Here is a 26320-nt window from a genome sequence, read left to right on the forward strand (position 1 = left end):
GGCTAAGTTGTAATTTTGGGACCAGGAGGAATACGTTGTGCGTACATAAGGGTATGTTGAGCGTACTAGGCGTGCCCTAGTACGCTGGGCGTACCCATGTCAAAAGGAAACCCTGATATTTAGGGTTTGAGTGCTATATAAAAAACCTTATGAGCTCATAACACTCCCTTACCTCAGCCTCCATTATTTAGAGTCGTTTTCCCCAAACCCTAATCCTTTCCTTGAGTGTGTGAGCTTATAGAGTGTATTTTGAGTAGTTGGAAAAGAAGGTGTTGCATCACGGAGTTGGAGAAGGAGAACAAGTTTGTAGATCTGAAATTGTTTGGTGCCTTAGAAGCTCCAAAAGGTACAAAACTTCAAACTTTATGCATGTATGTTATAGATCTTGCCATTTTAGCTTTAAGGAACCATTTTTTGTCCCAAAGTCCCCAAATTGGTGCATGATATGATTTGGATGAAATAAGCTGTCCTTTTGGACCTAAGAAAGGGTCCTAAGTGATAAAAATGATGTCCCAATGGCTTAAGATGTCCCATGCATGTAGTAGAAATGTCTTAATGGATTAAGACCATGGATTAAGAGCTTTCTGGACGTCCAAAGTGATAAAGTTCAAGACTTTATGGTTCTAAGACACTTTTAGTCGATGGATCTGAAATATGGGCTTAAGTGCTTAAGCCATTAAGCACTTATGAGAGTTTTGGCACAGACTCATGTATGCCCTGTGTACTGAGTCAATGGACCCGTTTTTAGTCAACGCGAGACGGAGTACGCCCCGCGTACCAGAGGGGTACGCCCAACGCACGACCCCATGTTGGGCTTTTGAGAGTTGGGCTTTGGGATTGGGCCACTTTCGGACTAATTGGACTTAGGCCTTGTTGGGCTTTCTGGATAATGGTGTTTTGGGCCAGTTTTGAATATGATTGGTTGAAGGACTCTTGGTCAATTAGTATTCCCATTTATTGACTTAATATTCGTTATTTGGATAGTTCGGGATTTTTGGTGAGCTAACGATTCAGAGTTTGATTCTTCAGTTCAGAGCGACATTGCGAGGTGAGTTATCCTCACTATACTCAAGGGTCTAAGGCACCAAGGCCGACCCTTTGCATTATTATTCAGATTAGTTACTGTTATGAGATGTTAGATCGATATCCTGGTAGATATGATGGTTATGCTTAGTGACTTGTAGTTTGGTCTGACTGTCTATATGCTGGTAGGAGATTACATGTTATATGTGCACATGATTAATTGGTAGATGAGGGTATTCCATCCCGAGGATGATAGAACCCTAATATGTTATCTCTATAGACTGTTATATGATTATCTGATATAGGTGCACATGTTTGACTAGTTGTGGGCATTCCAACCCGATGGTTGTGGGCCAAGAGTATTCCATCCTGAGGATGATTGGACTCGTAGTAGGTAGGTATTCCAACCCGATGGTTGATTGGACCCATAGTATGTTGTCATTCCAACCCAATGGTTGAGGGGCCTGGGGTATTCCATCCCGATGGATGATTGGACCCATAGTATCAGTATATATGTATTGTGTGTGGGAATTCCAACCCGATGGTTGTGGGCTGAGAGTATTCCATCCTGAGGATGATTGGACTCGTAGTAGGTGGGCATGCCAACCCGATGGTTGAGGGCCTGGGGTATTCCAACCTGATGGTTGACTGGACCCATAGTATGTTGGTATTCCAACCCGATGGTTGAGGGCCCTGGGGTATTCCATCCCGATGGATGATTGGACTCATAGTATGCTGTTTGTTATTGTATGTGTATTGTTGTTTGTATGAGTATTTTGGGGGGTAACTCACTAAGCCTTTGAGCTTACATTTATCGATTATTGTTTCAGGTACAACGGATGACCGCGAGAAGACGAAGGCGTGATCGTACACTTCCTCGATTTATGATCATGATTTTTGGGAACTCTGATATGAAACAATTTTGATGTAATAATCAATGGTTTTTAATTTGTTAAAAAAAGTTTTAAATTGGCTTGAATTTTATGGATGTTACAATTAGATGCTTTCTTTTTCTTGCGGGACGGGAATCTTTGCAACATTTTTTCCTTTAGAAACAATATCAAAACATTTATATAAACAATGCCAAAACATGTATCATTTATCAACATATTACACTCAGTTCTCTGAAAAACTTTCCACTTTACTTAATTTCTTCAGTTACCTTCAATGGATTTTCGAGACAAAGCTAAACAAGCCAGTTCTAGCCAAATACGTAAATCTACATAAGGCGGTTCAAGTTAAGATATTCCATTTTTTCTCCAAAATTTCACAACCAAAACTATCAACAATACCAAAACTACCAACAAAACCAAAATTATCCACAACAATATTACTCGGTGCAACAATCTTACAACATATTTAGGCTTTTAGAGGAAAATCAGGGTTATAATCCATGTAATCAGTTTTCTCAAAGGGTTCCAAAAACCCAATCCCAAGATTTTCCAATTCCGTGATGCTTCGAACGTAGAATATGACAGTTCTAGTGATGATTCGACTCCCGAAAAAAACGAAGAAGATGGTGAGTTGAACCCGTTGTTGAGAAAAAACACAACTATACAAAGCGCCAATAATTCAAAGAAATGGGTGGAACGTGAAGAGTTGTCTTTGGCTAATGCATATGTCGATGTTTACAAAGATAATCAACACGAAAATTAACAAAGGTTGGATGCATTTTGGGATCGGGTTCTAGAACTGGGAGGTTCAGATCAGTCATGGCACCAGGTAAACTCAAAATAGAAAGACATGCAAAAGAAATATAACGATTTCAATGACATCTACAACTGTAGGACGATCAGTCTGGCTAGCGGGAGATCTGAGGTTGATGTATTAAAAGATACACAAAGTGAGTATTGGAGGACTAGTAATGTAACATCCCCCTCTGACACGTGTCATAATATTGTCCACTTTGGGTGCCCGAGCGAGAGCAATCCAGGGATGGATGACCCCCTGGGAAGTTTTCTAGGATGTTACAAGTAACCAAAAAGCTTTTCCTCATGAAAAATCTTGGGTGTGGTTGAAAGACCACGCGAAATGGACACTGGTTAAAAAAGTTGGTGAAGACTCCCACCTCTTTCTTTAAAGCGAACAAAAACATCTTTATCCAATGCTTAACATCTTCTGATGCACAGTATCCTCGTGGATTCCCCTAACAACAACAGTCGTTTAATGTTGAAAACTCACCACCTCAGAGAAAAGGAAAGGAAAAAAGCAACATCGACATCGTCAACACAAAATGAAATATTTGATCCCGTCAATGGAATTGTCGGCATCAACACTACAACCAACAAAGAGGTAGAACAGAGACAACGATACCAAGAACAAAAGTTACACATTTTCCAAGCTAATGAAGAACGTAAAGCTCAACTGTTGGAAGGGAAGATAGAGAACAAAGATGTGCAATAATTTCTCCAACCGCATGATCATTCGGAGGTATTCTGCGCATGATGCTTGAAGGATGCGACAAATTGCAACTAAATATGACGGAGAGTTGTTGAACCTGTGAAATAATTAGAGAATTTTTTAATTTTTATTTTTCAAAAGGTTCTCTATATCTAATTTTTTATTTATATATATATCTCCTCATAATCATTCTCTATACATAGTTACACATCATTTTCTCTTTATCTTTTCTTTTCATACAAAATGAATACAGTTTTTGTTCGACAAACCATAATGACTTGTATGATAAATTTGAAATTTCAAAATGTTTAAACAAGAGAAACTGTCTTAAAATATATAAATACATATTAAAAAATAATGTTAAATTATGCTCATTGTTAATCTAAACCAATTAGACTATCTATTAAAAATATTATGTCTTTCATTGGATCTATCTATTTCAATTTTTGTTAGAATATTAGCAACCAAATTAACTTAATCTTTCATCAAATCGTTTTATTCGTAACCAAGTTCTTATAAAAATCCATAAACACATTATTTTATTTAAAGAAAACAAAGATTTTATCATTTTTGTTATTTTTTATTTTAAGATTTTTTTTGCGTTTTTATTTTAAAAAAGATGAAATATAATTTATTATTAGGCTATGAGGAGTGGTGGCGCATGCTAGGGAGATGTTAAGACATGACATATCATATTTTTTCTTCCACCTAATCTTTTGTCATAAAAAATATATACATTTGGATTTTGAGAAAAAAATTAAAACAAAAATGCAAATAAAAGATGACCAATCACAGCCTTCTAATTTTAGAAAATAAAAAATAAAAAAAGAAAACAAATACAAAAGGACCAATGACAGCCAACTCCAAAAAATCTTTTCTTCTCTCTCTTCTCGCTAGTGAACTAGCAAACTCTTCTTAACACATTGCTTAACATAATGAAGGAGGTGGTGTTTTGTTCATGCCAAACTTTTAACGAGTGCGCGCTTGGCGCCCCCCACTCCCTTTAACCTTAATAAAACTGATTAAAAAAAGAAGACTAACAAATAATAAAAAATGACTTTACTATTTTAATCCAAGAAGTTTTTATTTTCATAAAACATTCACGACATTTGTTAAAGAAAAGGGAGAAAAATCCAAATTAAATAGTCGAAACTTGGTATGATTTTGAAATCATCTTTATACTACTATATTTATATACTTGTCAAAAAAAAATTCTCATTGGTTTAGCTTTAACCATGTTATTGTTGCTTTGAAATGCATGCACCTATCAAATACATTTTCACTTCACTTTCTTTTCATTTAATGCTCTTTTGTCTTATATGCACAGTTGTACACCAATCACCAGTAAGATCGGTGGGAGGTGAATGTTTGTCTGCAACAGAATTTCAGAGATCGTCTTCGTCTCATGCGCATTTTGTCTCCTCCCTCTTCCCTGTGTGTACGTGAAACATGTGAGGTGGACTACACCAGGCGAGAAGAATTCTGCATTCAAAACCCTAATTTCTCTTCTAGATATACATAGAATCCCCTGTTCTTCTCGATTCTCAAGAATTAGTGTCGATTGATGGCGACGACGATTACGAAGAACGGGAGTCTTACTGAGGCTAATATAGATGACGGTGAAATCGGTGACACAGTGGTGAAGGATGAGGTTGCTGTTGATGACAAGAAACGGCGTCATCCTATTGTTTGTGGTCTACTTGCTGGTGATAATCACAAACGGCGCCGTGCTGTTGATGATCGGGACCGATATCTTGCTTGTCGTGCACCTTCTTCTTTGCGCTCTCCTCATACTCTGCTTCTCAATCACGAAAAAGTAGACGAAATTAATTTTATTTCTCCATGCTATAATGCTGTACGTAGCAGTAGCACAGCGGGATTGTTGGCTGAAAAGAAAGAGAATCAGGATATAAAAGAGGAACGAACTGATTTGATGGACGATAAAGGAATTGAAGAACAAAATAGGGTTTCTGAACCTGAAGCAGAGGCAAAACAGGGTCTTCAAATGAAGAAGAAGAGAGGTAGGAAAAGAGGTTGGAAAAAGCACAATGGAAACACTGGGGCTGCGATTAAATCTGAAAAAAGTTCTTCCACGGTTAGAAAACAGGAAGCTATTAACGGAAATGAAGAACAAAATAGGGTTTCTGAACCTGAAGCAGAGGAGAAACAGGGTGTTCAGATGAAGAAGAAGAGTGGTAGGAAAAGAGGTTGGAAAAAGCACAATGGGAACACTGGGGCCGCGATTAAATCTGAAAAAAGTCCTTCCACAGATAGAAAACATGAAGCTATTAAAGGAAATGAAGAACAAAATAGGGTTTCTGAACCTGAAGCAGAGGAGAAACAGGGTGTTCAGATGAAGAAGAAGAGAGGTAGAAAAAGAGGTTGGAAAAAGCACAATGGAAACACTGGGGCTACGATTCAATCTGAAAAAAGTCCTTCCAGAGATAGAAAACATGAAGCTTCCAACTCCAGCATGAAGGATGGTTTCAAGCTGAATAATTATGCCAAGAACATGGTTCTCAATGAAAATGTAATATTCTGTGTCCCTTTTCATTCCTTGTTTCTCTTTTTTATATTTCATGAAAATCTGCTTGATTGCTGTTGCACATATTTGATCAATTGACAGGGAAATCTAGTTCATGTACTACAAGGGAAATCAAACATGTGTCATCAGTGTCAAAGGAACGACAAGGGACGAGTTGTTCAGTGTCAGAAATGCACTACAAAGCGTTACTGTGTTCCTTGCATGACAACATGGTATGATTGGTCAAAACTTTATCTTTGTTATCTGGAATTTGCTCTTTTTCACTGCATTTTCATCTTATTCTCCTTGTTTACTCTGTTCTGTAGGTACCCTAACATGACAGAGGAGATGTTTGCTGAGTGTTGCCCTGTTTGCTGTGACAATTGCAACTGTAAACATTGTTTGCGTGATGTGCACCCTAAAGTTGGTTCCTGCATCTTAATCTTTTGTTATGGATCTTATTTATGTTCTTACTCTTACGCAAAAAAGAAATGCAATACTGAACCTGTTGTTGGTTTTTAGGTGAAAAAGAAGATTGATTTCAAACCTAATGATGATCAGAAAGTTCGATATTCTATTTATATCCTACATGTGCTTTATCCATTCTTGAAACGCATCAATGAGGAGCAGATAAAGGAGAAAGCAATAGAGTCTAAAATTCAAGGTATTTGGTTGTTCATCTTTTTAACTCAATAATGTTATTTCATCTCATAACGAATGAACATGAACATGAACTTTGACCTTGCACTCAATTTGAAAAGTTGTTGTCTTGTTGATCATAGTTCATGCTGCATAACTGCAAAGCCAACAAAGAATCATATGACAACGTCTTTTAATTCTTTTTTTGGTTGGCTTGGTGCGTAGATGTTTCATGAAGAATTATGCATCTGTATGGCTAGTTCTTGGTTTCCTATCAAAATTGAGTAAAATAATGCGGAAAGATGGTGAGATGGAATGATGATAGTGTGACTGTGTGAGTTTGTTCACTAAAATGATGGTTGGGAAGGATAAGTGATACTTTATGTAGATTTTTCTAAATTTATTTCTTGGACAGGGTCTTCTTTATCAGAGGTACGGTTGAAGAAGGTAAAGTGCTTTGTGGATGAACGCGTCCGCTGGTACGTATGTCATTTCAGTGATCATGATTCAAGTATTTGAGGGTTTTTTTTCATAATGGTTTCCTAATTTGATTTTCACATGATGTATACACCATGCAGCGACTGCTGTAAAACTTCGATTTTTGACTTGCATAGAAGCTGCCCTTCTTGTCATTATGACCTCTGCCTTCAATGTTGCTGGGAATTGCGAGATGGCAACCTTCAAGGAAACAAGGAAGAAGTTATTTTTGAATTTAATGATCCAGGTCCTGATTACTTACATGGGGGGAAGCGCCTTAAAGTAAAGAAGGCTGCTGAAGATCCTGCACCAAAGGAAAAGCAAACTCATGAATGGAAGTCTCTGGATGATGGCAGAATCCCTTGTCCACCAGAAACCATGGGTGGTTGTGGTCATGGGATTTTAGAGTTGATGCACATAAAACCACTTGACAGTGTTCCAAAATTGCTAGAGAAAGCACAGAAGTTCTTAAAGATGTACAAACTTGAGGAAGATATGAGTGATATTCCTAAGAAATGGTGCACATGTTCTTCAGATGGTGGTGGTCAGCAGTTACGAAAAGCTGCATCTCGTGAAATTTCCAATGACAACTACTTGTATTGTCCACGTGCAATAGACATTAAAACTGGAGATTTGAAGCATTTTCAGTGGCATTGGTCAAAAGGGGAGCCAGTAATAGTGAGTAATGTTCTTGAAACTACACTTGGGCTGAGCTGGGAACCCATGGTCATGTGGCGTGCTTTTCGCCAGATTACAAATCTCAACCATGATAGGCTCTTGGATGTGACTGCTGTTAACTGTTTGGATTGGTGTGAGGTTGGTTAATTATGTGCTGTTTTTCTATATAATATTATTTGTGTTCTATGGTAATTGGTGGGTGCAAGAGTTCATACTTCATACAAGCTTGGGAGAATATCTTATATTTCTCTCCATATTGAACTTCTTTTCTTAATGCTAGATTGAGATATATTACATGCCTAATCAACTTTTTTATAACATGCAGGTTGATATTAGTGTTCATCAGTTTTTTATTGGGTATTTGGAGGGTAAATATGACATAGAAGGTTGGCCTTATATCCTAAAGTTGAAAGCCTGGCCCATATCAAATTTATTTGAAGAACGGTTACCACGTCATGGTGTTGAGTTCATCACTTCCTTGCCCTTCAAAGAATATACACATCCTCGTGATGGATACCTTAATCTTGCAGTCAAGTTGCCTGAAAATTCTTTGAAGCCAGACGTTGGCCCTAAAACCTATATAGCTTATGGTGTTGCTCAAGAATTGGGGCGTGGAGACTCTGTAACTAAACTTCATTGTGATGATTCTGATGTGGTATGATTTTGCTATTTACTTATGCCAAACATGAATGAAATGATTTAAACTTTCAATTTAGGCTATGTTTGGTGGACTAGCTGAAAAGCTAGCTGCTAGCTATTAAAAACCGACGCTTGATAAAACTAGTTGACAAGCTAGCTGAAATATGTAAAATGACATAAAAGGGCATGTAGAAGATTGAGTTTCTTTATAATTAATAAAGGGTATATTTGGGAGAATCTAAAAAAATTTCGATAAGCTCGTTGAAACGCTAGTCTGAGTAGCTTTTTACAAAGCTAGCTTATAAGCTACTTTTTGGTTTCCCAAACATGACAACCTAAAAAAGCTTGAATAATAAGCTAGCTGTGGTGTGCCATACGCCCATACGTATCCTTATTCTTCTAAACAAATATAATTTCCGTTGATATGCAGGTGAATTTGTTGACTCATACTGCAAGTGTGACCCCCAACCCCGAACAACTTAAAGAGATTGATAAATTGAAACAACAGCATAGGGCTCAGGATGAGATGGAACTTTTTGGACTGGTAGGGAAGACTCAACTTGATGTTGATAACATGAAAGATGTTACTTTCCAAAAAGGGACACTAGGTAATGATTGTCTTGAATCTAAAGTTGAAAGATTCTCATGAGATATTGATGTTGAAGGACAAAACGACTCTTTAGCTGTTTGCTGTGTTAACACTAGAAACAAGCCAAAAAGCAGATCCTTGTTGTCTTATGACAACTATTAGTAATCAATGAGATGAATGTGCGTTGAAGGAGGAAAGATGTGAATAAGCTGATTTTAACATTGGATAACTATCAAGAAGATAAGGGGCGTATGGTTTGCTGGATTTCGGGGATTTATCTGGAATTGGAATTTAATTATGTTCCAGTTCCACGTTTGGTTGTAATTGAGTATGAAACTGAATTTAGTTGGAGTTCACAAAAACTTAATGGATAACATTCCATCCTAATTCAGGTCACAGCATTCTCAAACCATACGCCCCTAAAGGAAAGAGAAAGGATAATATGGAAATGCGGGAAAGAAAGTGAAGTGCAGGAAACAAATGAAGTCTTCTGATAAATGCACTGTAAATTTTTATAATGAAGAAGTTAGCAATAATGAGCAAATTGAAGCTATTGAAGAAGTTAATAACCAATATGATATTTCATACTTCAGGTACTTGTGTGGATGGATCTGATCTAGGAGATGGAGGTGCTTTGTGGGACATCTTTAGGAGGGAAGATACTCCTAAACTCCAGGAATATCTCAAAAAACACTTTACAGAGTTTCGGGATGTCTATTGTTGTCCAGTGCAGAAGGTAATCCTTACTTTGGTTGATGTTTACTTTGCAAAGTGATAAAGACGTGCATATATTTTAAGATTAGGGTTTCTTGATTTATATCTGTGTCCTTACTTATGATTGGTTTAGTTTCCTTTTGCTGGCCAAACATTGTATATAAATTGAGGTCATTACTCCACAAGTAGATAGTAATAATACATGCTGTTAGGGTTTCCTAAGATATTTGTATGCTTTTTATAGTTTCCTATTCTAGGTTGTAGCCTGTACTTAACTTGAAGCCTTTACTTCTTCATGAAATGAACTAAGTAGTAAGAAAACATATTTGATTCGATCAAATGGTATCAGAGCTGACTTTGTCGGAACCCTATCCTTCTTAACAAAAGAATCTTTATCTCATGTGTGCTTTGTATTTGGTTCCTACTTTCGACATGAGCAAGGCGACTCAGAGACAGAGTACTACAACATGGTATCTAAGCTATCAGAAGTTCTTCTGGTTCTTTTCCTTGTGACTCCTGATGTGCAAGTTTAGGAAGAGTGTTTGGCTAAGACGGACGTGATGCCGTTTATCTCACATCTACTAGTGCTCACCCCTTACTGTTGAGTCACACCTACTCATAGTCATGGCATCTACATATCATCTTGCTCGGGAACTGTACTTAAAAAATTCACCCTCAACCATTCGAGGCTGTGGCATTGGCATCTGCAATCTAGAAATGCTGGAAAAGGAAGATACAAATACAATGTTATTATTGCAAGGATTATAAATTATTGGCACACCAAGTACCACTTCCCAAATCGCCCTCCTTCGGTCCTCTCCATGCTCAAATCTCTTCCACTGTAGCTGGTGTGACTACATGGCCTACACTGAAGAAGGAGGTTTCGAGTCCCAAGTTTCATCAATTCCTCGTGGTAATACTATCCACTCAGTAACCTGGGTGGGATGAACCTGTTGATGGTTTTGACTGTTATGACTTCTTCCCATTCTCGATCTTCCTGACTAGATTCCGTTCCAGGGGCCCATTCTTGACTTTTTTCATATCAGTTTCAGTTTCTGTTCCCGTTCATGATTTTTGAAGCTGTTTTTCATGCCTCATGATCTTTGTATTTCTGTTCCTGTTTCATGTTCCAGGCCTAGCAGCCCTGTGTACCTGTTGTTGTTATGTAGCTTTTCATTTTTGTTCATCTGTTCGTTGCTTTCAACTTAGCTTGCTCCCTCACTTCCCTTTTGTAGTCTTCTATTTGCCACAAGTTGGGCATGATTAATGCCTCCCACTTGAGGAGTGTTAGATATATTTGTAGGCCTTTTATGGTTTCCTATCTTAGGTTGTAGTTTGCACTTAAATTGAGGCCTTTACCTCTTCATGAAATGAACCAAGTATTAAGAAACCGTATCTGATTCGATCACACGTACAAATATTCTTCCAAGATTTGCACTATTGATTGAAAGCAAATTATGCGCCTTGTAAAGCTGAATGTAGATTGATAAGCCCCCAACTTTACTGGTTTATAGCCTAGGTGTATAAGGGTAGATTTGTCTTTTTAATTAAGTGTCTCTTTGTTTGTGTCTAGGTTATCCTAGTGGGGGACAATCTCTTGGTCTGTTTGTGCTGGCATTCCCTTTTTGTCCCATTCTTAGGCTAGGGGGAGTGGTAACACTTCTAGCACCTTGCCACATCAGCTTTCTCTCGTAGGAATTAATTTTTAGCATTTGGTAGGGAGTGGTGGTGTGTTATTTTAATAGGGTTTAGTTTGAAAAAAAAAAAAAACTTAAAAAAACAAAAGAAAAATAAAATAAAACAACCAATCAAAACTCACCTAGCCATTTTCTCTTTCCTCTCTCTTCTCATTACCTCTTTGGCGAGCCACTTTTGGCGAATGGTGAGGGATGGTGTAACGCTTTACTAGCGAGGGAGGTGGCAAGGCTTAGCACCTCCCACTCCCTCAAGCCCTAGTAGTAGTATTTATAGCCTTAGAAGTTGCTGAGAATGATAGCTAAGAATTAATTTGTAAGAGAACATTGTTCTTCTATTGGAGAGACTCTCACCTCTAGAATTGTGAGAAAACTATCTTTATGAATATTATCAAGTATTTCTGTTAGTGTGAGTGGTAGAATGTTTGAGATATATGATAGATTCAACAAGGGTCTATCATAGATGCATCATTCGTGCTTATTGTTTCTTTTGTCATATGCGGCAATCAGAAATTTTACAAACTATTAATAAACTGCAAAACCCATGAACCTTGTTACTTTTGAAGGTGAAAACATAGTCCCTTAATAGAGATTCTTTTATATGTATAGCATCCCAATACTAAATAGTGAAATTTTAAATTGCTCTATTGTTTTTACGTACTCCAGGTTATCCACCCACTTCATGACCAAACATTTTACTTAACAATGGAGCATAAAAGGAAGCTCAAGGAAGAGTTTGGTTAGTATGCATGTGCAAGGCTCTATATATCAGCTTTCACTGATATAAAAGTTCTGATTGTGCTTATTTTTTTTGTTCTCATTAGGAATTGAACCATGGAGCTTTGTCCAAAAGCTTGGAGATGCTGTCTTTATACCTGCTGGTTGCGCCCACCAAGTTAGAAATTTAAAGGTTAATAACTTACTACTTTTTATATTGTTTTTCACTGCATTCTTTTGCTCCGTCTGAAATTAAAAGGGATCAAGGTTCGATGTTTTGGAGTAACATGTAGTGCACTATGCTGTTGACTTACATAAAAATATTGTGAGTACTACTTTATGAAAAACTGGTCATCCCTTGCTCGTTGATACTGCATGTTTTTCTTGATCTTTGATCTCTGTTTGAGTGTTTCTAGTCATCTAAATGCTGTTTGCTTGCACTTGTAAATGCATTATGTTGCATGAGATAAAGGATACTTGTTTTTCCCATAAGCATCGTTCGTTGATAGTATGTTGATATGGTGATATGTTTACCTGTAAAACTTTATTCCCTTGTTCAAGTATGCATAGGAGATAGAAAATACTTTTTAGGTAGTGTTTATTAAGTTTACATGCTTACCAATGATGTTTATGCCCACCATATCGGTTAGTTAGAGTTGTCAGGCTCGGAGGTCTATATATTAGTTCATTAGCAACTGATTATTGAATTAAATGTCTCATGGAAATTTATTGATTCTTCTCAACTCTCGTATGATGTTAGTGTGGTGTCTTTAGATTATTGTCTCTGTTTTTGTGTTGTATAAATATGTTTTTTTTGCAGTCATGTATAAAAGTGGCACTGGACTTTGTTTCTCCTGAAAATGTTGGTGAATGCATTCGGTTGACAGATGATTTCCGCCTTCTTCCCCAAAATCATAGGGCTAAAGAAGATAAGTTGGGGGTAGACAATCTCTTCTTTATATTATGCAATATTGATTCTGACATCATCCTTCAGTTCTAAAGTTGCACTTCTTGTTGGTTCATATGTAATCAGGTTGCATTCACTATGCAGTTATCAAATATAACTATTTTACAGGCAGATTTAGGAGCTTGTGCAGTTTTACAAAAATGGTCCCTGCTTAATAGAAAATTACAAAAATGGCCTGTCTTTCATAAATTTACAGAAATAGTCCCTGCCCAATTGCAAAAAAATAGAAATGGTCCTGCCTAATAGTGAGTTCACAGCCATGGTCCCCATGTTTCACAGAACTTAAAGAAATAGAACTTATGTAAGAGGTCATTATAGAAATGGTGTCGAAAATATAGGATTAATAAACCCTTCCCACTGGTTATTATTATTTGTAGAGGGGAATTTGGGTTTATACGTTTCTGGTAACAGGTCAAATTGGTAACTAAAATAGAGTAGTGAAAAAGGTAACAGATTGAATGACAAGGTACAACCTCCTAAATATTTCAATTCAAAAATATAATATTGTTTTACTTTACCGTCATATTTTATATATTAATTAGTTATGAGATTATTAAAACTGGATTAACCTGTTGTCTGGTCAACACAACTCCTGTTTGACTTCAACCCGTTATGGAACCTGTCAAACCGGTCTTTTTGCCACATATCATACTTTATTTGTTATAAACTGTAATCGTGCAATTGCTTTATGCTGCTAATTAATTAATTACAGGTGAAGAAAATTGCAGTTCATGCAGTGGAGGCAGCTGTGAAGGACTTGGAAAATTTTGTTCCCAAGTAAGTATCAACCATATCATATCTTAGCCAGCCATTTTTTATATGGTTTTACTTTCCACATGGCATTCTCTTATTGGTTGGTTTATTTTATTGGATAATACTTATTTGTTTTTTTAATTCTTAATTTTTCTCTACAAATACAACCTAGTATCGGCATATTTTCATATACTTTCACAACTTTTCATTTCTAATCTCTTTAATTTCGTACCATGGATCTAACGTATCCAAATTTATATAAGAACTCTCAACATCTTGAAGACTCCCTGGATCATTTAAGCCCTGAATGCTCTGAAAATATGGACTTTTTTCCGAATGTTAACAGAGTTCCAATCACCGAAAATCTCCAAACCTCACAAAATAGTGAAAAGGGTGCAAGAGGTGAAGAAGTGGGAGTAGATATTGATCATGACACAGCAAGTGAAGAAGGGGACAATTCTGAACACTCCAACCAAGAATCTAAGGTAGCACATTCTTCACTGTCTATTGATGAATTTGTTGCACAACTTCGTGCAATTAGGGTTACTAGAGACAGAGAAGTTGAACTCATGGGAAAAAAAGTTGAAATCATGGAAAAAAGACTCGATTTGAAGCTAAAAAGGGAAGAAATGAAGGCTAAGAAGTTGCATCACATGCATCTTAATACACTGTTGTTGAAAGACCACTTGTCGCCTGAAGATGAAGACATTAAGTGCCATTTATGGGCAATGTTGTATGGGAAGCTATTGTAGTTTATTTTAATATCTTTTGCTGTTTTACAAGAAACATGTCTATGATTCCTACTTTTGTCTATTACTATGGGATTGTGACATACACACAAATAGAAGTACATGTGTCATGAGGTCCTCAAAGGACCACCTATACAATGGGAACACTAATACCTGAAGCAAATATAACATAAAGTTTGTATGTATGAGTTTGACTAACACTTGATTTTGGTTGGAAATAGATGAAATGGGTGACATTAAATTTTAAATGATTGCTATACTGTGAGACTTCCTACTGCATTTTTTTTGAATAATGGCTGATTTATTAGCTCTAGTTGGATCCAAAAGGAAAAAAAAACCATTATATAGTTGTGTTAAGGTTTGTAATGAATAGCAACCTAGATCATTTGAGTGGACGATGCTAAATTTGTGTGTTTGGTTTGGTTCTCACCTTGAACCCTTTACCTTTTTTGTATTTGTGTATATAATTGTGGATGAGGATATTGAAAGAAGGTTACTTTGTGAGTTTTTCATAAAATAGAGCTTTGCTTGTAACTAATAATCTTATATTTAGACCAAATTAAGTGATTGGTCCTGCCGTTTTCCAAATTCCAAAACAGGCGCAACCAGGACAACTATTGAATCTCTTATAGGGGTGAGCATTGGATTGGATCGGAACTGGTTTTTGGACCAAAGTGGTTTGGTAGAAATGATTGGTCCTGCGATTTTTTTTTTTTGGGGGGAGGGGGGGCTGTAAATCATTGAATATGAAACCAAAAACTACATTGCCAAAACGACTTCAAACGAATAAGATATGCATTTTAAAATTTTTCACAAAATATAAAATACAAAAAAATACCTGAAAAACTAAAAAATTTCAGCTTTGATATTTCAACTTCGGGGGACTATTATAAGTCATTGAAAATAAAACCAAAACGATAAAATTATAATTTAAAATCATATACAAACTCTAAACCACATGTTGGAAAAAAAAAGTGCATGCTAAAATGATTTCAGACGAAAAAGATTATGTATGTTTTCAAATTTACACATAATACAAAATACAAAAAAATAGTCGAAAAACTAAAAAAATTCAAGCTATGACATCATGACTCCGGGGGATAGTAACTCATTGAATATAAAACCAAAAACGATAAATTTGAAGTCTAAAATCATATACAAACTCTAAACTACACGCTGAAAAAAAAATACATGTCAATACAACTTTAAACAGATGAGATATGCATGTTTTAAATTCTTTCACAGAATACAAAATACAAAAAAAGATGAAACGTTTAGAAACCTGAACACATAAAATTTCCTATTTACAGGTTATGGTCAGCAATATGCCTTTCATTTAAGTTAAGTCATAGAAGTTTGACAACCTAAGGCATGCTATAATACAAATCATTTTAGCACATTATAACAATTTAGGCATTTTATTCCTAAATTATTCTAGTGCTCGTGTAAATTTAGGTATACTACCTAAAATATAATAGACATGCATCTCACAATCATCATTTAACATTCTAAGTTTTTAAGTCTAGAAATCATAAAAATTCCTAATTCGCTTAAACTAATGCTCTGATACCAATCATGACATCTCCATTTTCATAGTAAAAAATATCTTTTTAGTTATGCTTATTTTATAACAGAGTTCATTTGTAATAGCGGAATATGTCCCATAAAAAGTATTTCCAGAGAAATGTTCCATTGATTTATTAAGACTGATGATGTCTTAACTGATACAAGAAAATAAGCATAAACACGATTATTACTGACCTTACAAAATCTAATGGCCTACATTTCCTTTAACTCTCATCAGGTCCAAATGGTAAATACCTTCGTACCTTTACTTGTGCTACAAAAAAACTGAGTGGGTCGGGTTGGGAAACCTAGTGAATACATAGACGTTTTTAACCCACAATATTATAAACAATTTTTTATAATTTGCATCATACAATTAACCCGATTATCCGTTCATGTTATTCTCACTTCTTGATCCTAACTGATAATCTCAAGGGATCTATCTTAGAGGATCTCTAAGTGAATAATATTGTTTCGGGGATTCCTTAGCAATATGTGTTAATAAGGTAATCATGGGGTGAATAGAGTACCCACATGGATAATTCATACCTACGGTTCGTAGTCCTGTCCGTATGAAGTTCCTTAACGTCTATAGGTCAAAGACCTGCCCATGTATAGTTCAATAGCACCTACATGTTATAGACCCGTCCATGCACAAAGTCTTCAATGCCTACAGGTCGTAGACCTGCCCGCATAATGATTTATTAACACCTACAGGTTGTAAACATCCCCATGTGTGATAGACTGACACCTACAGGTGGTAAACCTGCTTGTATATGGCTTGTAAACATCTACAGGTTACATCCCTATCCATATTGACTTTTAAACATCTACAGGTCGTGTGCCTTCCCATGTTTTTGACCTGACCTATATAGAATTGTCTGTGGTCATCATCAATATCCTACTAGGTAACTACATTACTAGTTTGGTAGTACTATAAAAGTCTCGACCTCTCTTTATTATTTTCATCCCTCTTTACCCTTCACTACCCCATATATTATAAGTATAAAAAATACATATATGGTTAAGTAAAATGGGCTTATATAATTTCATCTAACACAAAAGGTTTCAATAACGGATAATAAGCACATAAAGCACTTTAATTATCTAAATACTTTAGATTTGTGTGTAAGATGAAAGTAACTATGCACTTACTTGATAAAAGTGGATGCCTCATAATTTGAGCAGAATTTCGCCGTGGTACTTTATCTTTTCCTCTGGCGTGACCTAGGTTCACATTACTAAGTCTTAGTCTTATATTTCTGGCGATTAATGATAGTCTAGATTCCTCACTAATCCAAATGTCTACATCAAGATCTATCAAGTAAGGAACAACCAGATAGGATCATATCGAAGGTAAGATCCGCTTGGTATACAAAATATACTGTTTGGAAATCCCACTTTAAACAACTCACTAAATCTAGCCTAGAAATCATCCCCGTAAGTAGATCAATCAGTATAATCATGTTGGAATCACAGATAAATCTTAATTATAGGTTCATAATAATGATTATGACTATAATTAAAAATTACACTTGAATAAAATAAGTATAGCTTAAATTACAGAGTATTTTGATGAAAACCGAGAATTATGTGGGCATAAATCTGATCCGGGAGCTTCTAATCGACTTCGTCGACTATCTGGCATTGTAGGGCCTTGCAAATGGAGCCATGAATTTAGGGAATAAAGGGCTGAAGATACGAAAGAGTTTTTAGAGAGAATCGGGGGGTGGGGGGGGGGGGGGGGGTGGGATGAAGAAACGAGTGGATGATCGAACATATTTATAGGGATGAAAAGAAGTGTGCACACCGTGAAATTGGTCGGACCGGGTGACGTGACAGCTTCTGGGTGGTGACATGTGTCGGAAAACTGGTGGAGTGTCAGTGCATGTTGTCTGTTCGCGCGAGAAATTATATTTTCTTTAAAAATTTATATATTCTTCATACAAGCTCTGTTTTTGACGCGTTTTATATCCAAGCGTAGCTATCGATGAGATCTAGAACTTTCATTTAAACTTAGTAGGCTAATTTTGACTTTATTTTTAAAGTTATATTCTTAACAGACTTAGACCGTTAAAGTCCGTTAAAAATTCATAACTCTCTCATATGATATTCATTCTCGACTGTCTTTATATCGACATATAGTAAATGACGAGACCTTCAACTATTGTTTAGATTGTTTTTCCTAACAATCGATCGATTTCAATTTCGGTTTCTGAGCCGTATACTACTACACTAAAATATTAGAAAAATCATAACTTCCTCGTATGATGTCAGAGTTGAGTGTTCTCTATATGTATGAAATCCTTGTCACATATACTATAACTTTGGTTAAATTTTTTTTATCCTAAATAATCTTCTATAAAAAAAGTCATTTTCAACGCTTATAATGTTTTTATTGATTAGTTCGAATCTGCGGGTGTTACAACTACAACACAACTTAAGATCTTTGTCATATAATTTAATCATATTGTATGGAAACAAAAAAACAAAATTCTTTTTATACTCTTTCAATGGTTCAAATCTTGATTTAAGAGAAGCTTCTGCTTGATCAACAATATATAAAATTAACTAACTTTAAAATTCTCATTGTCTAAAAGTACAACATTTTAATTACTTGGATTCTCATCACATTATTTTTTCTATGAATGGGACGTTTAGAGGGAATATTGAATCAATCTTTATTTCAACCAAAATTTCCTTAACATCATCAATTGCCTTAGAGAACTATGTTTCTCTAAATTGTTTGAAGAATTCAATCAACATAATCACTTCTTTTATAGCAATATCAAGAAGCATGTCCTTTTATTGTAAATCTTTGCTAACCAAGTTCACCGTATATAGTGTTTTAGCTTGAGCTCTTGGAATTAGAACAAAAATGGAATTTGGCTTTGGATTACAAGATTGCCGATTGCCGATAGCAAACTGAAGCGTATGTAAAAACGGACCCCCTTGTAAAAAAGTCAAACAATTTACAACATCGATAGTCCTTTTATTAATAAAATATGAACCATTTGGTTTTCAAGCTACTTACATACTAAACCTATCTACATTCCCTCACACTCATAAATATAGATAGAAAACAAGAAAAGAGAAAAACGTATTAAGACTCAAACAACACTAGAACTATATGAAACCCTAATACACAAACCCTAACAATATCAACAACAACAACAACAACAACACAAAGTATTTAAATAGAGGTTTAGCCTTATCAATTCAAACAGAAATCCTCTTTCTCAGGCCAAAGTATTTATGCAAGAAGGGCAGTTGTTGTAAAGTTTCAAGATCTTTATAGGTTTATGGTAGATGGAAATATTGATAATGTGAATGTATTGGTTGTCATTAAGGAAAAGACATATGTTTCCCTCAGATCGTCCCTCTTAGGTTTTCTATATTAATCAATGTAATTACCTATTTAATATATAAGCAAATCAAAAAGGCTACCTTCAGCTCTAAATTATGTTTTTTTTGGGTAACTAAGAAGAAGTCTGTAGTTGTGATGATGACAGAAAGTCAAGCACCCAGATCACAAAGACTTGCCGTAGTCAATACTCATTGTGGGAAGAAGGTTGCTACAATATGCTCGCTTTATCTCCTTTACTGATGTAGAATATAGAGCTTTTGCATCTTCCATGTTGATGTATTTTGTGAAAACAAATATGCAATTTCGTTACCTTCTAACCTTTGTGGCATATACAAACTAGTCTTGTTGAGATTGATATCCATTTGATAAATGTGATTAAAGGGTCAATGTATTTGATATTTGATGGTGGATGGAGTAAAGACGGTCAAAGTTGACACTGTGGAACACGTGGCAAATCATCAACACATCAGCATAATTATTTATGTGAAAAGTTTAGGTTGAGTGAGGGTGTTAAAAAGAATGCAACCTTCACTTGATTATGATGCATTGTAAAATAAAATCATCAACTTGGCATGTTTGTCATTTCAGGGCCTCAAATGTAAAAGAATACGGGGACTAAAGAGAAAAGTAATCAAGGTATTCTGACTATTTGGTTTCTTACTATCAAATAAAAAGATAAAACTGTGTTAGATATTTATATATTAATCAAAGCTTCACACCTCAAACCCTCACTGGGTGTTATTGTCAAATGTGAATCTACTTTATTTATGAATCGTGTAAAATTTTCTATTATTTCAAGAATTGACAGATTCATTTTATGAGAAGTGCAAACAGATTCATTTTTAGGATGAGAAAATTTTAGTTGTTTTTGTTTCATTTATTGACATTTGAATAAAACAGAGCAAAAGCTTAATCATTAAATAAAAACCATGATATCATTGAAATAGCAAACTATGTTACATAAAACATCAAGTATTCACGTTACTTAATAAAAAAACATAATGAACGATTGATTGTTTTTCAGAAAACACCACCTCTAAGACGCAGAACAAGATGCAGAGTGGACTCCTTTTGAATATTGTAATCAGCCAAAGTCCGCCCATCTTCAAGCTGCTTACCAGCAAATATAAGCCTCTGTTGATCAGGCGGAATACCCTCCTTGTCCTGAATCTTTGCCTTGACATTATCAATCGTATCCGAGCTCTCAACCTCTAGAGTGATCGTCTTCCCTGTCAATGTCTTGACAAAAATCTGCATCCCTCCCCTCAATCTCAGAACAAGATGCAAAGTCGATTCCTTTTGAATGTTATAATCAGCTAAAGTTCTACCATCTTCCAACTGCTTCCCGGCAAAGATCAGACGCTGTTGATCCGGTGGAATCCCTTCTTTGTCTTGAATCTTAGCCTTGACATTGTCGATCGTATCAGAACTTTCAACCTCTAGAGTGATTGTTTTCCCGGTTAACGTCTTGACGAAGATCTGCATTCCACCACGGAGGCGGAGGACGAGATGAAGAGTCGATTCCTTCTGAATATTGTAATCCGCTAGGGTTCTGCCGTCTTCCAACTGTTTCCCGGCGAATATGAGCCTTTGCTGATCAGGGGGGATCCCTTCCTTATCCTGGATCTTTGCTTTAACGTTGTCGATTGTATCAGAACTCTCGACTTCCAAGGTAATGGTCTTGCCGGTGAGGGTTTTGACAAAGATCTGCATACCGCCGCGGAGACGGAGGACGAGGTGAAGGGTGGACTCCTTTTGGATATTATAATCGGCTAGGGTTCTGCCGTCCTCGAGCTGCTTGCCGGCGAAGATGAGCCGTTGTTGATCCGGAGGAATTCCTTCCTTGTCCTGGATCTTGGCTTTGACATTATCAATGGTATCGGAACTCTCCACCTCGAGAGTAATCGTCTTCCCCGTTAGGGTTTTCACGAAGATCTGCATATTTTGAACTTTGAAGGATTATCGAATGAATGGATTGATCTTGATATGAATCGAATGAATTGATGGATGAAAGAAGAGAACGGGTCTCAATTTATAGTCAGGGAGGTAACAAAAAGTGGCGTCGTTGGGGACTTGGGGTCAGTACCGAAGCTTCCGGCACGTCCTAGAGGCGTCTAATAACGTGTTTTACAAGTTAATTCTAGACGTTTCCATTCATCATTCCATTGCAATTGAATTCAATTTTTTTAAGGTCCTCCGTTTCAAAGGTCAAAATCAAGATCTTATTTAAAATTATAATTGTTTTAGATCGTAATAGTAAATCCTACTAAAATAAATTCATATTCGTATGTCTTCACAAGATATTGTAATCAACATTAACTTCTTAAATAACACCCATAATTTTTATTGGTACAAACCGTAAACATTAAGAATAAATCATCTTAATTAAATATAATATCATTTTGATCATCTACAAGTAGGACATAAAATCACAATCGGATTATTCTGGGTGTCCACTGTCTACTCGTGTTGAGTTGATAAAATGATGATGTTTTAGAAGGATTCTTATAACTTGTGACGCTTGCTTTCAAGTTGAATAGATGATTTTTTGATACTCGGCTATATAACAAAAATATAGACGCGAGATCGGGATTGTTTCTCACTTATAGGATTTTAAAATCGTAATATCAAAATCGAGATTTTAACAACCATGGTCTGATTGACACTGAATTAGGGAATATGAATTCAATTTAATACTTATGGATTTTAATTAAGTTTTCAATAGGATTTGAAATTTTAAATGAATTTATCTTTATTGATGTTTTGCTTTTTTTATACGCTGATAATTTAGATGCTATAATTTGGACTGCCACCACCATCCATAACAACCATCGTCTTTGATACCTTGACGAGTCCATATATACCTAAGGCTAAGGTGAATGGTGACGGGTTTTGAGTAGGCTTGTCGAAAATAACCGAAACCTGTTCTACGCACCCGATCCGTTCTGAATTCGGGTAGAATGGGTTGGGTAGAGCGGGTAACGAGTATGAACATTCGGTTAATAGGTTAACCCGATAATAGTATAGGTCGGGTTTTAGGTATGAATATTAATTTTCGGGTATACCCGAATACTCAAATTTGTTTTTTAAAATAATACATAGTATATTTAAATATTAGTATATCCCATATCCCATATATTATATAGGGTATTGGACTATTGGTAACAGGAGGCAGAAGTACGCTTGAAAAAATATTACAACCCTTTACTTCTTCTTGATTGACACAAACGAACACAGGCATGCTCCATATTTCTTGTTCCGAATTCCGATCCTCAAAGATGCAATTCTCAACCTCCATCTTCTTTATAGGCTAAAAATTCTCCTAATGCATATTCTCACTAGCCATGCATCATGAACATACATTATACAACAGTAACAATGAAATGGTGCAGCAGATTCTGGTTTTGAATCCAATATAAACCCAATAAGAGTTATTCAATCCAATAATAAACAAGATAAATTATTGTAGTTGAGATTACAATATAACCCAAAATTAGTTGGATTCAAAGTATGTGTTTTAAACATGGGGTTAATTTCCTCGAAATTCAATAGACTAGAATGACATGCGTATGCTCCTCAAAATACTCACATACCTTTGACTTCTTTAACTTGAAATGGAATACTTTGCTACCCAATTTTTTATTAAACCAACCAAAATGCAAAAAAAAAAAAAAAAAAAAAAAAAAAAAAGAAAGAAACACTTTCGTGTATACCCAATAATTACCCGACCCGACCTAAAACCTGAATACCCGAAACCCGAAAACCCAAATACAATATAGGTCGGGTATCGGGTATTTTTTTAAGGAAGTACCCATTCTACCCGAACCGTTCTACCTGAAACCCGAAAATTTTACCCGATCGACACCCCTAGTTTTGAGCATAACAACATATTATATGTGTGCATGCAACCCTAAATTAAATGGATCTAAGTTTTCTCAAATTGAACATGCAAACTATGAACATAAAGTATAAACCCTATATCCCTAGTGTATAATCAAAATTCACATAGTAAAGGGTTATGAAACATACCTTTTCACATAGTTGTTGTAAAAAATCTTGATTCCTTGCTTGAAAGACCTTTGATAGCAAGCGCCACAAGTGTTGCGCCTCTAATGGCTCACAAACAAACTCAAGCAACCAAGAAATACTATATATATATATATATATATATATATATATATAGAGAGAGAGAGAGAGAGAGAGTGAGTGAGAGAATGGAAGAAGAATTTTGGCTCTAAGCCTTTTTGAGGAGTTCATGGATGAAATCTAACCCTATGGAGGTTTTATATAGGTGTTAGGAAGGTATTGGATAATGCAGGTGTATCCAAGATAATTCTATTCCCATAACTTCCTCCTAAGGCATCCAAGACACTCTTAGATCCCAAGGAAACCCTAGGAGCATCTAGAATTCGTTCTCCCTATTATAGGGAGGTTCTAGAATTGCCCAATGCTCAACTATTGAACATTGTCACATTTAGTCTGTGCGGTTTCAATTAATTCCTTTAATCCCAAAATTAATTCCAAATTAATTTTTGATTAAATATTAATTAAACGATATGATTTCTAATTAATATATTATTTCCACAATACATTAATAAATCATTTACTTAGATTTCTAATTAATTTATTAACCAAGTCACTAATCTCTTCTTCCTTAATGACACTGATGGTCTCCTTCAATCCATCACTCATGTTACTAATCTCTGCAACGAACTGATCGACGGTATCCTTCCATTCAAGGATCTCACTGACGTTAATCTCTGTCCTTGTAATCTTGTTTTCTAAGCTTTCTAAGACATCTATTGATTGGTCCCTCTTCTTGGACTTTCTTCCTTTCTCCTCGATGATAGGGAGAATTTTGGTTATTTCACTACTTCCTCCTTCCATGACTATGATCTCTTGCTTGTACGAAACCAAGCTATGATACCACTTGTCACGAACACAAGTTCGACATTACTCCTTGCCCGTGCAGCATACCGACGTCCTCCATAAAACCCCGATACCAGCCCTCCCATGTTACATACGCCAACTAGTTTTACCCTGCCATGGGATCATCAGGGAAGCGACACTAGCCCCCGACCAGTTGTATCTCTAGAACGCTACAACCCCCTTCATTGTCACACACTTCAGCGACCCGACCATACAACAACGACTAGCATAACAACGTCCCTTGGACTAGGACGCCCCCTTTTGAACCCATTGGCAAGCTATTCAGTGGCATGGTCTTTGGGTCATCACGGTCACAGGATATCAGCCCGTGACAACTGTCTAAGTTCAGAATCACCACCTTAACAAGTGAGTGCATAGTTACTTTCATCTTACACATAGATATGAAGTATTTTTATATAAATTATGTGTTATGTGTGTATAGTATTTGTTTACTTGATATTTATGCTGGATGAACATTTTTATACATGTTTTAAATGATTTAAACTGTATATGTATTTTATATCTATAAAAATATTGAGCATAACATGGGTAGATGAAATAGATGATGTGTGATAAAATGATGAGAGGCCTTGATGTTTAAGATGATCCAGTCATATAGCGGAGTATAGATGACGACCACAGACTATTATAGACAGTCCATTGGAACGCTAGCAGGCTCACAACCTGTAGTTGTTTATTTGAACTAAGTGTTCACCAGCAGTACTCCATCCCCCTCATGGTTGCCTTATTTGACATAAATTGTTGAGGAACCCCCAAAGCAGTATTGTCACCCTGATGAAAATCCTTAGGGTAGGTCCCTTATATTAGACGCTTTAGGGACGTAAAGTGAGGATAACAGGAATGGGTAATCGGGTTTGTTTGGTTTGATGAAATTAATAAACTTATTTATTGTGGGTTGAAAACCTTATGTGCTCACTAGGCTCCAAAGCCTAACCCACTCAGTTTCTTGTATTACAAGTAGTGGCACAAGAGCTTAGTTGGATGACTTGACCAGGGATTATGGATTATAGGCCAGTAGATATAAATAAATGTTGTAAGGCCTATGTTATTCTGTTTATGCTTTTGATTTGTATCGAACATGACATCCCGAGGTTTTAATATAATGAAATACATTTCTTCAAAAATGCTTTGATAAATCTTTATCATAATTTTCTTTTGGGAACAAATTCCGCAACACTTTTCTTTAAAAGGTTACTCTGATTTTCAAACAAAGCATAAACAAATCGGTCTTTTCTGGCCGTGAAAATGGGGATGTCACATATCCAAAACGAAGAAGGAAAAAGGACCACGAAAGAACACATCGATCACAAACAAAAATGAGATCACCTTCGACGAAGTGGATAGACAAGACATCCAGGATCCTCACCATAATGGATTAGTGAGTACTCTCTACATCGCCAACCATTTTGTCAGAAGGATCCTTGTCGATGGAGGATCTTTGGTTAACATCATACTCCTGGACGCATTGAAGAGAATGAACATCCTGGAGTCTAAGATAGTTGCAAGATCCTTAGTGCTGATTGGATTCAGTGGCGAAACCAAAAACACCATCGGCAAGATAAAGCTACCAATCTACATAGAGGGGGTAAACTTGGTAAAATGTTTTTGTGTAATTGGTACATTATCCTATTATAATGTCATACTATGTAGACCATGGATCCACGAAATGAAGGTCGTTCCATCCTCGTATCATCAATCCGTAAAGATGCCTACCCCATAGGGGACAGTAAAGATCATAGTAGACCAACAAAAATCCAAGGAATGCTACAAATCTTCGATGAAATCTTCAGTAATACCACTAAAAGCATAAAAATAGAGGTAGCAGGCATGAGACGTGCTAGAAGCAAGAGAGCAAGATATAAAAGAAGTGCCCC

The 26320-nt window shown here is 36.1% G+C and overlaps 2 protein-coding genes across 2 annotated transcripts; one reads left to right on the forward strand and one right to left on the reverse strand.

Moving 5' to 3' along the window:
* Nucleotides 1-4720: 4720 nt before the first annotated feature.
* LOC111897637 (lysine-specific demethylase JMJ26) lies at nucleotides 4721-14748 on the forward strand. The gene is made up of 14 exons (XM_023893596.3): nucleotides 4721-5953; nucleotides 6050-6180; nucleotides 6274-6370; nucleotides 6470-6611; nucleotides 7002-7065; nucleotides 7165-7879; nucleotides 8067-8396; nucleotides 8811-8988; nucleotides 9563-9705; nucleotides 12044-12116; nucleotides 12202-12287; nucleotides 12915-13034; nucleotides 13774-13838; nucleotides 14161-14748. The coding sequence occupies exons 1-14, from the start codon at nucleotides 4988-4990 to the stop codon at nucleotides 14564-14566; spliced, it is 3516 nt and encodes a 1171-aa protein (XP_023749364.1). The 5' UTR covers nucleotides 4721-4987; the 3' UTR covers nucleotides 14567-14748.
* Nucleotides 14749-20412: 5664 nt separating this feature from the next.
* LOC111897638 (polyubiquitin) lies at nucleotides 20413-21589 on the reverse strand. Its single transcript, XM_023893598.3, has one exon. The coding sequence runs from the start codon at nucleotides 21435-21437 to the stop codon at nucleotides 20517-20519; it is 921 nt and encodes a 306-aa protein (XP_023749366.1). The 5' UTR covers nucleotides 21438-21589; the 3' UTR covers nucleotides 20413-20516.
* Between the last annotated feature and the right edge of the window lie 4731 nt (nucleotides 21590-26320).

Source organism: Lactuca sativa, chromosome 5 (genome assembly GCF_002870075.4).
Source record: "Lactuca sativa cultivar Salinas chromosome 5, Lsat_Salinas_v11, whole genome shotgun sequence".
Lineage (NCBI taxonomy): Eukaryota > Viridiplantae > Streptophyta > Magnoliopsida > Asterales > Asteraceae > Lactuca > Lactuca sativa.